The sequence below is a fragment of the Misgurnus anguillicaudatus genome, chromosome 20, assembly GCF_027580225.2.
Source record: "Misgurnus anguillicaudatus chromosome 20, ASM2758022v2, whole genome shotgun sequence".
NCBI classification, from domain to species: Eukaryota; Metazoa; Chordata; class Actinopteri; order Cypriniformes; family Cobitidae; genus Misgurnus; species Misgurnus anguillicaudatus.
The window spans coordinates 22,834,302-22,847,812 of record NC_073356.2 but is presented as its reverse complement, the minus strand read 5'-3'; the positions used below and the strand labels follow the sequence as shown (position 1 = coordinate 22,847,812).

At 37.8% G+C, this 13,511-nt stretch overlaps 2 protein-coding genes across 3 annotated transcripts; both read right to left on the bottom strand.

Moving 5' to 3' along the window:
* Positions 1 to 1,727: 1,727 nt before the first annotated feature.
* On the bottom strand, positions 1,728 to 5,486 carry LOC129454933 (elongation factor 1-alpha). Its single transcript, XM_055219524.2, has 8 exons — positions 5,333 to 5,486; positions 4,716 to 4,871; positions 3,395 to 3,574; positions 2,995 to 3,291; positions 2,769 to 2,919; positions 2,437 to 2,693; positions 2,115 to 2,349; positions 1,728 to 2,021 (listed from the first exon to the last, which is right to left on the bottom strand). Exons 2-8 carry the CDS (start codon positions 4,857 to 4,859, stop codon positions 1,897 to 1,899), a joined length of 1,389 nt encoding a protein of 462 aa, XP_055075499.2. The 5' UTR covers positions 4,860 to 4,871; positions 5,333 to 5,486; the 3' UTR covers positions 1,728 to 1,896.
* Positions 5,487 to 5,651: 165 nt separating this feature from the next.
* LOC129454931 (elongation factor 1-alpha) lies at positions 5,652 to 8,895 on the bottom strand. Of its 2 annotated transcripts, none has more exons than XM_055219522.2 (8): positions 8,738 to 8,895; positions 7,950 to 8,109; positions 7,451 to 7,630; positions 7,054 to 7,350; positions 6,818 to 6,968; positions 6,479 to 6,735; positions 6,152 to 6,386; positions 5,652 to 6,065 (listed from the first exon to the last, which is right to left on the bottom strand). In XM_055219522.2, exons 2-8 carry the CDS (start codon positions 8,091 to 8,093, stop codon positions 5,941 to 5,943), a joined length of 1,389 nt encoding a protein of 462 aa, XP_055075497.1. In that variant the 5' UTR covers positions 8,094 to 8,109; positions 8,738 to 8,895; the 3' UTR covers positions 5,652 to 5,940. The 2 variants fall into 2 exon arrangements, with proteins under 2 accessions (XP_055075497.1, XP_055075498.1); XM_055219523.2 differs by having other exon boundaries at positions 7,950 to 8,106; positions 8,738 to 8,893.
* Between the last annotated feature and the right edge of the window lie 4,616 nt (positions 8,896 to 13,511).

Here is a 13,511-nt window from a genome sequence, read left to right as displayed (position 1 = left end):
ACTGGGGGTTTTAATTAGGGTAGATAGAATAATGAATAGCTCCAAATACCCGTCAATTTTGGCCCAAAACCTTAAGGGTTCTGCCAAAACACTTAAAATGAAGAGAAATTTCACCTTACAGCATGACAATGACACAAAGCACACCTCTAATAAACAAAGGAATTACTTCACCAAAACAAGATCAAGGTTTTGGAATGGCCCAGCAAGAGTCCGGATCTAAATCCCATCCAAAATCTATGGGGTGATCTGAAGAGGGCTGTGCACAGGAGAAACCCAACCAATTTGACAGATTTAAAATGCTTTTGCAAGGAGAAATGGCAAAATATTGCAAATTCAAAAAGTGTTAAATTGGTTGACACATACCCATTAAGATTGAATGCTGTGATAAAATCTAAAGGTGCTTAAACTAAGTTTTAGTTTAAGGGTGTGCACACTTATGCAACCTGGTTATTATACAACTTTACTTGCCATTTTTTCACCACAAAAGTTTTCTTATTGTTATTAACTTTAATATATAGGTTGGAAGTACGGAACCAAGTTGGAACAGGCTCCAAAACTATTCATCCTGTTTTCATTTCCCAAATCACAAAAACCTGCAACCCCAACAGGGGTGTGCAGACTTCCCACATCCACCGCATATATATATATATATATATATATATATATATATATATATATATATATATATATATATATATATATATATATATATATATATATATATATATATATATATATATATATATATATATATATATATTTATATATATATATATATATATGATACATTTTATTTTTTATATATAAATAAAAAATATATACATAAATAACATGTTTCTTAAATTTCTTAAATGTATGTATGTGTTTATATATATTCATTATAATTAAACAAAATACACACGCAAATATATGCAAACACAAACTTTTATTTTGTATGCGATTAATCGCGATTAATCTTTTGACAGCCCTAGTAAAAATGCTTGTGTCAAACTAATCTTTTAAAGATGAATTAACACAAAATTTTAAGGCAACTAAGTAACCTACATTTTTAAGTTGAACCAACTTTTATTTTACAATGTATTATGGATAACATATAAACTGTGTTTATAAAATAATGTATCATGGTTAACCAGTGTCACAATTAGGGATGGGATGATTACCTGTTTAACGATTAACCACGATAAAATGTCCTGATGGTTAGTATTATCGTTTAAAATTGAATCATCATTAAAACCGTGTTTGATTACCATGATTTTGAAAACTTGTGGTACATCCTGTGTAGCCCGAATCGGTTTGACGCAGACACGCACATGCTACATAGTTTTTTGCACAAGAAGGCATTAAAGGGATAATGTATTGTATTCATTCATGGTAAACTTACTAGACAGATTTATTTATTTTTTTTACCACAGAAATAATTTCAGGGACATGAAATATTAAAGTGTGATTTTCACACATAAAACTTTTTAAAAAAATTTTAGTGTATCAGTTTTTTTTACATTTCCATCTCATTTTAACAAAACCATTATAATATTGATAACCGTATCATTGATAACTTTGGTCACTTTAATCATGATATGAAATTTCATACCGTCCCATCCCTAGTCACAATAATAAAATGTGAACCATGTTTATGATGCTGATAAACAATTTACGAATGTGCTTACAATTAAACCATACTTGCTTAGATTGCTTTGATTTACAAGAAAGAATAATGCCACAATCAATGAATGTTTATTATTTATTTTAATAGCCATTTTCTCCTAAGGTGTTTAGAAATACATCATTTCTTCCTTTCCTTCGGAAGCTTTTACGATGGGTTTTTATCATCATAAGCCAGTCTTTTAAAACCGTGCTCATCGCAGTGCAGGCTTGCTGTGTCACAGACAAAAAGATTCATTTGGCTTTGGCAGCCTTCTGAGCAGACTTGGTCACCTTGCCAGCAGCGGAGGTTTTCTTTTCTACAGCCTTGATGACGCCAACAGCAACGGTCTGCCTCATGTCACGCACAGCGAAACGACCTGAACAACAGTAGTGGGAGATAACATAAGGCACTTCAATATAGCCAAAATTTAAGATCGACTCTTTTTTTACCACTAAAATATCACACGTACCCAATGGTGGATATTGTGAGAAGCTCTCCACACACATGGGCTTCCCAGGGATCATAAGAATAATGGCAGCATCTCCAGATTTGAGGGCCTTGGGGTTGTCCTCAAGCTTCTTGCCAGAACGGCGGTCAATCTTTTCCTTGAGCTCAGAAAACTTGCAGGCAATATGAGCAGTGTGGCAGTCCAGAACGGGGGCGTAGCCTTGAGAGATCTGACCGGGGTGGTTGAGGATGATGACCTGGAAGAAACACGGTGATAAAACACTCAATAACTCATCAATCATCCAATAAAGAGCATTTAGATCGTTCTGCAATGCATGTCGAACCTGAGCTGTGAAGTTGGCAGCCTCCATTGGGGGGTCGTTCTTGCTGTCGCCAGTCACATTACCACGACGGATGTCTTTAACTGACACGTTCTTAACATTGAAGCCAACGTTGTCACCAGGCAGAGCTTCAGCAAGAGACTCGTGGTGCATCTCAACAGACTTGACCTCAGTGGTCAAGTTGGCGGGGGCAAAGGTCACGACCATACCAGCCTTCAAAGTTCCGGTCTCAACACGTCCGACAGGCACAGTTCCAATACCTGAAGGAAATCAGAGAGTGTGCTTGGAGGCTTATGGCCACAAAGCATTCAAGGTTTCTGTGTTGTAAACTTTACCTCCAATTTTGTACACATCCTGCAGAGGCAAACGAAGAGGTTTGTCAGTGGGCCGAGAGGGTGGCAGGATGGAGTCCAGGGCCTCAAGAAGGGTGACTCCGCTGGCGCCACCTTCCTTCCTTTCAATTTTCCATCCCTTGAACCAGGTCATCTATTCACAGAGAAAAGTCATAACCGATAGTAATCAGCAAAACTAATAAAAACGATCTAAGTAAATTATTCGCACGTTTGAGCTGGGCTCCAGCATGTTGTCACCATGCCATCCAGAAATTGGGACAAATGCAACAGTGGCGGGGTTGTAGCCGATCTTCTTGATGTAGGCGCCGACTTCCTTGTTGATTTCCTCGAAACGTTTCTGGCTGTAGGGGGGCTCTGTGGAGTCCATCTTGTTTACTCCAACAATAAGTTGTTTCACTCCCAGGGTGTAGGCAAGCAAGGCATGCTCACGAGTCTGCCCATTTTTGGAGATACCAGCTTCAAACTCACCAACACCAGCAGCGACAATCAGTACGGCACAGTCAGCCTGAGAGATGTAATAAATATAATTGAAATGTATTTTGCAATTTATGCAACAATGAAATGATTATGAATTTGCGATTTGTTGAAATGCAAACAACCCTAACTACCTGAGAGGTACCAGTGATCATGTTCTTGATGAAATCTCTGTGCCCGGGGGCATCAATGATGGTGACGTAGTATTTGCTGGTCTCAAACTTCCACAGAGAAATGTCAATGGTGATACCACGCTCACGCTCTGCCTTCAGTTTGTCCAACACCCAGGCATACTTGAAGGAGCCTTTGCCCATCTTGGTTTAGAAACACATGTAAAATCTTAAATTTGTGAGATTTACCAATGAAAAATCTTAAAAAGACATACTAGCATGTATTATATTATCTTTAACATATGTGATCCAGTCTGCACTGAAAAAAATGATTAATTGAATTTAATCAATTTTTTTAAGGCAAGTGGCCGCAATCAATTTATTTAAACTACATTTAAACAAAAAAGATTAGTAACGTAAAATAAAATATAAAACTTTTGTTTAAATGTAGCTTAAGTGGGTTGATTGCAACCACTTGCCTTGAAAAAATTGATTAAATTCAATTAATCATTTTTTTCAGTGTGTGGAAATCCAGCTAAAGTCAATTTTAAGTGATTTCTACATAAAATTATCGTATATGATGTAAAAAAAAATAATCTTGATATATTTAATATTGACTGAGTAAGGCCATATTAAAGGTTGAAATTAATGTGAAATCAGTGATTGTAACTTTTTGATGCTTCTATTTTCATTAGATTGAGACTTTAGCATTAATGGGTCAAATTTTAAACATAACACAAATAATCAAATAGAATCATTGATTAAAGTTGACTACATTTATTTTTATTTTAATAAATCTTAAGATTTAGCCATTTTGTGTTTGACTAAAATAAAAAAAACAACTAAACTGTAGATGTCGCTCATAGCACATACTTCTCATAGGGCGTTTAACTTCTGCGCCTCGCAGACTGAGCAATGTATGACATCACAGTACCGCGAGATCGACAAAAGAACGACAGCACAACTGTCGTTTCCCTCTCGCGGTACTGTGATATCATACGTCGATCATTCTGCGCAGTAACACATTATGGCCGTTTCTTATAAATCCGAAAGCGGCAGGGGTTGCTGAGGTTGCATTTGTAGACCGCATACGTCATCAAAATATTAACAATGATAAAGTTGACTATTATTCTTAGTTAATCGGTATTTGTTGTAACGCGCGTATGACTTGCAAATGTAATGCTCAGATAACTTAAATAAACCAGCCTTGATGACGTATGCAGCCTTCAAATGCGACCTCCTGAGGCTGCAGAGAAACGGCCTATATCAAACACACACACACACACACACACACATTACTCATATCACAGGCAGCCCAGAATAACTCCTCACTTTTCTGACGTACCTCAGCGGCTTCTTTCTCAAACTTCTCGATAGTTCTCTTATCGATGCCTCCACATTTGTAGATGAGATGTCCTGTGGTGGTGGACTTGCCAGAATCGACGTGGCCAATAACCACGATGTTAATATGAATCTTTTCTTTACCCATATTGTCAAAATACTGTGGAAAGCCATGAATGGGTTAATTTCATTATTCGGGCTCTTAAACACAAAGTACATATTGGTTTGAAAGTTAAACTGTATGGCAATAAACTAGAGAAAATATATACATTGTGATAGCATGTGAACAGGGTAAATTCGCAGTAAAGCAGGCGCGCTCGTATGAACGCGCACCCACCCCTCCCTCTATTCATTTAATGTCCTCCATGTTGAAGGACTGGAATGACGGCACCAGCCATGTTCTCAGTTTCGTCAATAAGCTTGCGGTCGTTATGCACCACGTCAATGGACATGAGGCCGTTTAGCATAGTTTAAAAAGGTGGCCAAGAAAATGCGTGCTGTAAATCGAGACCAAAATATTTTCTGTCTTTAATTTTTGTTAAACTATTAACACATTTTTACATTTAGTGGTCTGTTAAACATAAGCCTAAAAAATGGGGAACAAATAAGGTGTTACCTTACCGGACTAAAGCACTTCTGACAGCCCCACGTAGACCGGAGAGAAAAGAACGAGTCTTACCGATCGTCTAAATTTATACCGGTTCAGACAGGGGTGGGATATGTATAAACACTTACACCACATCGATACCGTTCATAAGAGGGTATCATTGGTAGCTATATTGCGCCCTCACCATTTTGATTGGACAGGGAGACGTCAGTAAAGTGGGCATGAGAAACCCGGCTGAAGAATGAAACAAGTGCTAAAACAGCTGCAGGGACCATAGAATACAGTTGCACAAATCCCACCCAGTTCCCCATTGATGACAACACACAAGCACACTTCAATTTTTAATACCTTTATTAGTTACTTTAACAGCAGCTTCTTTCTAATTTTACTGTGGCAACAGGTGCAGTTCTAAACCATCAACACAAAATTAACAACTGAAAGATCAGTCAATCAATAATGAGCCACAATTGAATCCAAGGTGGTTTCCTTTCCTGCGAAAATTTTTCCAATGAGTTTTAATCAGCATTAACCAGTCCTTAAGTAGAGTGCCCAGGTCTAGAAAAATTCCAGGAGGTTGGGAAGAACATGCCACAACCTTTGGAACGGCATGATCGAGGGAAATTCACTTGGTCTTGGCAGCCTTCTGTGCAGACTTCGTGACCTTGCCAGAACCAGCAGCTTTCTTCTCGACACTCTTGATGACGCCGACAGCGACGGTCTGCCTCATGTCACGCACAGCAAAGCGACCTATAAGAAACGGAGGATTAGCTCAAACGTCTTTTGAAACTGTATGAAAAAAAGTGAAGGAAACAAAAGGAAAATAAGACACTTACCAAGAGGAGGATAGGTAGAGAAGCTCTCCACACACATGGGTTTGCCAGGAATCATCTCAACAATAGCGGCATCTCCAGATTTAAGGGCCTTGGGGTTGTCCTCAAGCTTCTTACCGGAACGACGATCGATCTTCTCCTTGAGCTCAGCAAACTTGCAGGCAATGTGAGCAGTGTGGCAATCCAGCACTGGAGCATAGCCCTGAGAGATCTGACCAGGGTGGTTCAGGATGATGACCTACAAAAACAAAGAGAGACCATTTGTACATTTACTTAACATACTTGAAGAAAACTAGTGAAGACAACTAGTAAAGAAAACTAAACACCAACCTGAGCATTGAAGCTACCAGCCTCCATGGGTGGGTCGTTCTTGCTGTCTCCAGCCACATTACCACGACGGATATCCTTAACTGACACGTTCTTAACGTTGAAACCAACGTTGTCACCAGGTGTAGCCTCAGCAAGGGACTCGTGGTGCATCTCAACGGACTTAACCTCAGTGGTCACGTTGGCAGGAGCGAAGGTCACAACCATACCAGGCTTAAGGACTCCAGTCTCCACACGACCAACGGGCACAGTTCCAATACCTGGAAAAAAATTAAGGAAAAATGTTAAAAACCAATGTAAACCTCAAAAGTTTAAGACAACACCGGCCAAAAGAAAACAAACCTCCAATTTTGTAGACATCCTGAAGTGGCAGACGGAGGGGCTTGTCAGTGGGGCGGCTAGGGGGCAAGATGGCATCCAGGGCATCAAGAAGAGTAACACCACTAGCATTACCCTCCTTACGCTCAACCTTCCATCCCTTGAACCAGCCCATCTAAAAAGAGAAGCCAACCTGTCAGATTAAGTATGCAACTTTGTAGATTTAATAATAAGAGATAAATTTTGAACACTAGACTTACGTTTGAGCTGGCCTCCAACATGTTGTCACCGTGCCATCCGGAAATTGGGACGAAGGCAACACTGGCAGGGTTGTAACCGATCTTCTTGATGTAGGCGCTGACTTCCTTGGTGATTTCCTCAAAACGAGCCTGGCTGTAGGGGGGCTCGGTGGAATCCATCTTGTTAACTCCAACAATAAGCTGTTTCACTCCCAGGGTGAAAGCCAGGAGGGCATGCTCACGGGTCTGTCCGTTCTTTGAGATACCAGCCTCAAACTCACCAACACCACCAGCGACGATCAGCACGGCACAATCAGCCTAAAGTAGTAGACAAAATTAAGGCAAGGGGAAAACTAAACCAAGTATTTTTGAACGAAGTTGTACCCATTCAATGTGTGTGGGTGGGGAACTTCCATACCTGAGAGGTACCAGTGATCATGTTCTTGATGAAATCTCTGTGCCCAGGGGCATCAATGATGGTGACGTAGTATTTGCTGGTCTCGAATTTCCACAGAGCAATGTCAATGGTGATACCACGCTCACGCTCAGCCTTCAGTTTGTCCAACACCCAGGCATACTTGAAGGAGCCTTTGCCCATCTATGGAAGGGGAAATGCATTAAATCATGTACTTGAGTATTTAAGTGCTTTAACTGATTCATAAGACAAATATATTAAATATAAAACTGTTTAAAACGTGGCTGCGCGTGATTAGGCGACGTTGCATGGGCCAGTAGGCCGCCATTACAGAAACTGCAACGTCATCATGACTCAACTCGAGCTCCACCCACTCCCACACCCAGCCGGCTTGAGCCCAGGAACGCGTGCTATCGCCGCCATTTTGGCTCGTTCCCATAGTTGTGCCGCAATTCACTGTACATAAATTCTTCATAAATGTGTTTAAATGTCCAACACTCACCTCAGCAGCTTCCTTCTCGAACTTCTCGATGGTTCTCTTGTCGATTCCACCGCATTTGTAGATCAGATGACCGGTGGTGGTGGACTTTCCGGAGTCGACGTGGCCAATAACCACGATGTTAATGTGGATCTTTTCCTTTCCCATGATTGATTAGTTTCTGCTAAAAAATATAAAGTGGATTTAAAACGTGGTTGTAAACAATTCATACTTGAAACTTTTTCAGCCGGAGGTTTCGTATTAGTAGTAGGGCCTCGAGTCTGAACCGGCCTAGTTCACCATAAGGCAACTGCGACACGTGTTCTTTTAAAGTAACACGGTATTAAGTTACAGAAAAATCCAAAATGCCTGAACGAAAGCCAAAAGGAGCCAGGCATCTGGCTCTACTAACACTCGTAACAGTTGTTGGATGCGGGAATGTGCGGAAAGCTTTACACCGCTTCGAGGATAGGAGTCAGTTAGACCCTTTGTTCTTCTCCCGGTTTCCATCCTTTAGAAAACGAATTACACGAATTCGAATAAAAGTAAATTGCTAAAAAACACAAACTCCTCATAAAATGTACTAATATTCAAAAGCGACATTTAAAATACGTCTCAGATAAAGAAAACCCTCAACTTCAACCTTACAGACCAGATGTGATCAAGACACGACTAACGGCGGTAAAACGCAAAAATACTAACGAAAAACATGAAAATACAAGTACAAGTCCCCACATCGCCCGACAGTCCTTCAAAATACAATTACTTTACGAAAACACAATCAAGGCCTATACAAGAAATAAAGCACTTACCAAGGTTGAGTGATCACGCCTCGGCTGCTGCTCCCCTTAGCCAGGTAACAGAAAGAGGAAGAAAAGGCTTTGGTTGGAGAATTTATATACGGGAGGAGGACCGACTATGCTACAACCCCCCGCTTCCTCTCCCCTCCCTTAACGACCCGCAACTCACACACAATTGAGTGAAATTCTCCCCGCCTAGTTATAATACGTCACCAAGTTGTTTCAAAAAATCTTCCGGTTGACTGTCTGAAGTTGGATTTTACGACGTTAGAACAAAAATTAAAATATGTTGAGTTACAAAATGTATATGTTTGTGTGTAAGACCCTGTCTGTGAAAACCCAGCTAACGTCTTTATTTGTGATTTACTGTTTTCTACATAAAACATCCTATATGATGTAAGGAAAATTCTGTGAAAACATAATATTTGATATGCAGATAGTAAAGTCACCTCAAAGATTGAAATTAATGTCAAATCATTGAATGATATTACATTTTAATGCTCCTAATCTCAAAATTATATTATGAGACCTTAGCCTGGATTTCACAATTTATGTATTATTTATAATTTATGTATTATTTGTATATATATATATATATATATATATATATATATATATATATATATATATATATATATATATATATATACACACACACACACACACACACACACACACACACACACACACACACACGCACACACACACACACACATATATATATATATATATATATATATATATATATATATATATATATATATATATAAAACACATTGTGAATTTGTATGCATATATACATTTTTACACACACAAAATTTTGTCTCACTGATTCAATTTAAATCACAGTAAAATAATCTGTGTATTTAGCCTACTTCTAACTCTTTAGCATTGTTTACTTGTAATTCTTTAGGAATGATAAACATTAAAGTAATAAGTTACAGAAAAGGTCTACTAGGTGAACTACAAGCATTACATGCAAACATCTTTTTTTATATTTTTTACTTTATTTAAGTAAAAAAGAGTTTTTACACACATGATAGTCAGAGAATGTAAAGAAATCAGAATCGAAGATTCAGACAGTGACTATCTATCAGTTCAATCCATGATTGGTTTACTCTTTAATTAAATTTTTATTTTTTGATGAGAGAGTGATTCTGCTCTGGAGACAGTGTGATCAGCCCTGCCTTGTATGCAAATCTGTCAGCAATTTACAACAGAACACAAAGTTGATAAGGGTACTCAGATCTATTGTCTCAGATGCATCTCCACCCAGTGGTTCATCTATTCAGATTCAAAAATAGGTCTATTTGCAGAACAGTGGGATTTAAACGAAGCTATTTTAAAAACAAAAACCCACGGGAGACAAATTTACCTTCTGTAGTTTGTTTCGGGTTTGTATGCACATTTCATGCATTAAGTCATAAAGGGACAGTTCACCTAAAAATGAAAATTATGTCATCATTTTCTCACCCTCATGCTGTTCTAAACCTGTATGGGTTTATTTTTTTGTCAGGAACACAAAAAAAGACATTTTAATAAATGATGGTTAGCACACAGCTGATTGTAACTGTTGACTTTCATAATAGGACGTTTCCAAATGCGATGGAATTCAATGGTTACCATCAACTCTGTACTTACCATCATTTATCAAAATATCTTCTTCATCATTTATCACAATACTTCTATAATAGCTACTTGTTTTCCTACTATGGAAGTCAGTGGTTGCAATCAGCTGTGTGCTTACCATCATTTATTCAAATATTTTCTTTTGTTTTCATTAAAATAAAAAGTTTGTTACAACATGAGGGTGAGTAAATGATGACCGGATTTTCATTTTTGGATGAACTATCTCTTTAAGCTATATTATTTAGTTGAGAGCCTCACATGCTTCTTTCATAGAGCTGGGCATCTTAACTACCTCACTAACAGATGCTTGGCCAACAGCTGCTATTTTCAGTCAAGAGTGCATATATACAGTCGCATACTATATACCATGATGGTCAGACAGGGCAGCATACTGAAAGTCAAGGTTACTTATAATAAATAAGTGTATTAAATAATAATAAAAACAATCTTCGTATGAGGTCTCTGAATTTTGCAAATAGGTTAAGATTACTCACAATAGATATAATGGTGATTTAAGTAAAAGAAAATCAGTTTCACACACAATGCTTAGGGCAAGTCCTAGATTAAAACACATTTGAGCTGTCTCAAGTGAAAAATAACTTGCACTGACAATATGTCAGTGCCATTGTTTTATCTCAAGATACACACCTGTAACGTCTTTTTTCTCAGGCATGTTTATAAAAGATGCTTAAACATCTTGATTTAACTAAGGCCTTGCCTCGTCTGTGAAACCAGGCCTTTATTGCATTAACAGTAGGTCTACTGTTCCCTTCAAACAAGTAATGCTTTGCTTCGTCACACTAGACAATATATCATTATTCATGATCAATAATCAATCATGGACTCAGGTAAACAGTAAAATATATCATTTATATCCACAAAAAGCAACTTGTCAAATTGAAGAACAAGACCAGATATTTAGCACTATTTCTGGACATTTGACAGCTGTAGTCTGTGATAAAAATTGAGCACCTTTCAAATTAAAATTTTACTCAATTTTACAATCAGATTCAATGTATTTCACAAACACTCTCTTCAATAATGATCATGGTTTTAAAAGTAATCATGTAAGAAACGGAAAGGCAGACAGAATTACTCTGCATCAGCTCGGTTATAATCAGTTTGCACATGGTTGTATTTTGTGAATTGTGGTTCACATTGTGGTTACCCCCCCCCCTCTCTCTCTCTCTCACCCACACAACAAACTGAAGATGATTACCATTTTCCCTATAGCTGTCTGAAGTCCCACCCTAAAACGCATGCATAACTCAGCATATCCTGCCCTTTCCCATTAAAGAACTGGTAACATTTGTCCATTTGTTTCTGGTTGAGCTCGTCTGCCAGGTTTTTGTTGGGGCCTAACGATTACAGTCTGAATATCTAGTTAACCAGATAAGCTACCATTTGGTTTCTATCTCAAGCACTTAGCAAGTCTGGGGGAGAGCATGGGTGAATGTGTGCCACGAATCAGCGTCAGTGCTTGAGATCAGTGTTGAGTCATGCAACGAGGGGATGGGCCTGCTCTCTCTCTGAAGGCTAAACACAGAACTGGGTTTAAAGATAATTTTTTAATCTACTCTTGAAATTTGGTAGCGTGGTGCTGATAAAGTTGTCTCGGCTGTGTTTTTTCTAATTTGTAAGTCACTTTGTATAACTGTTCGCTGTATGAATCAATGTAAATGTAATGCAAATTAAATGTGGCAAATGGTTTGAGGATAGCAAGAGATGAGTGATGAGCTAAAAAAAAAAATATTTTTGGCTTCAAGCTATACACCAGATCTGCAGTGTAATTTTTATGTTTGAAAGAAGTAAATTATATTCAGTACTATGTAAATTATAAAGTGGCAAATGTTTGAAGGTTCACATTTTCACGTTCACAAGGCTCTGTGATCTAAAAAATATTTTAAAGCTATAAATCAGATCTGAAATCTATGATTTGCAGTTTATATTACAATTTACAAAAGTTTGTACTGTTCTGTCTAAAGAAATACAATACTCTAAAGTTGTAAACCTAAAAAATAGTATTAAATGATTATGCCTTTTTTTAAAGTAAAGTTAATATTTTATTAACTTTATGAATTTAAAACTTTCAAACGTCTTTAAAAGCATGAAACGAAAAACTATGCATTTAGTATGCAAAAACCCTTCTAACCCCATTCATAAAAAGGCCAATCACAATTTTTTTCTTAATTTAAATGTTGACATCCTCCACCCCCTCCAGGGTGACAAAAAACTTACACTTGCTAATGCCCTCCATATGTTATGCATTGATGTGTAAAGGGTGGGGGTCAGGACAACAAACATCTGCATGTGAGAACCCCATGGGTCTGTCTCAGACATTTGGTGACAATGCAAATGCCCGTGATAGGTATGTTTACTCCACAACTACTGGAAACGTTTATTAATAGGTAAGCTATAATCGATATATCATGTTGTTTAAAAAATATATAAATAGAATGTTTTTTAAAAGAAGTTAATGTACACTTGGTTTAACATAATACTTTTCCTCGACTACGCCTTTAAGCAGGATGAGTCATCTACAGATTTATCACACAACATAACACATGGTATGTGACGATGGCATCAAGTGCATAGAGCAAATACGTTGCTACTTTAATCAGCTAGTTAAATGTAACATAAGAAATGTTACCCAACTACTCGACCTGTATAATTTTGTCACTCAGGTTTGGCAGACCCACCCAAAACAAGTTCGACTGCATTGTCTTCTCAATACGATTAAATACAAAAAACCCAAATACATTGTAATTCAAAAGTAGATACAATAAATGAAATCGATACAATATAGAAACCTTTCAACTAAGCGTTTACATTCTTCTTTTCAAGTTTCATTTCATTCCCACACACGTAATAAGTACAAGCACGTGATAATAGACACGTTCAACAATGTACATCCGGGTCATTTTCTCAACCAAGTGCTTAGGTAAGTTAGAGATGCCGGAGTTTATATTAGGTCTCACAAAATTCTTGGTGTTTCGAGTCTGACATTAATTAATGATCATTTAATTAATGTTTGTTTACACGTATATTTAAGCTCTTATACATGCAGAAAACTCAACAGTGTGAATAGTGTCCAATAGTGTCCGCTGTGTGGTTTGACAGACATTCTTATGAATCAGCCATTGACAAATAATGTGTG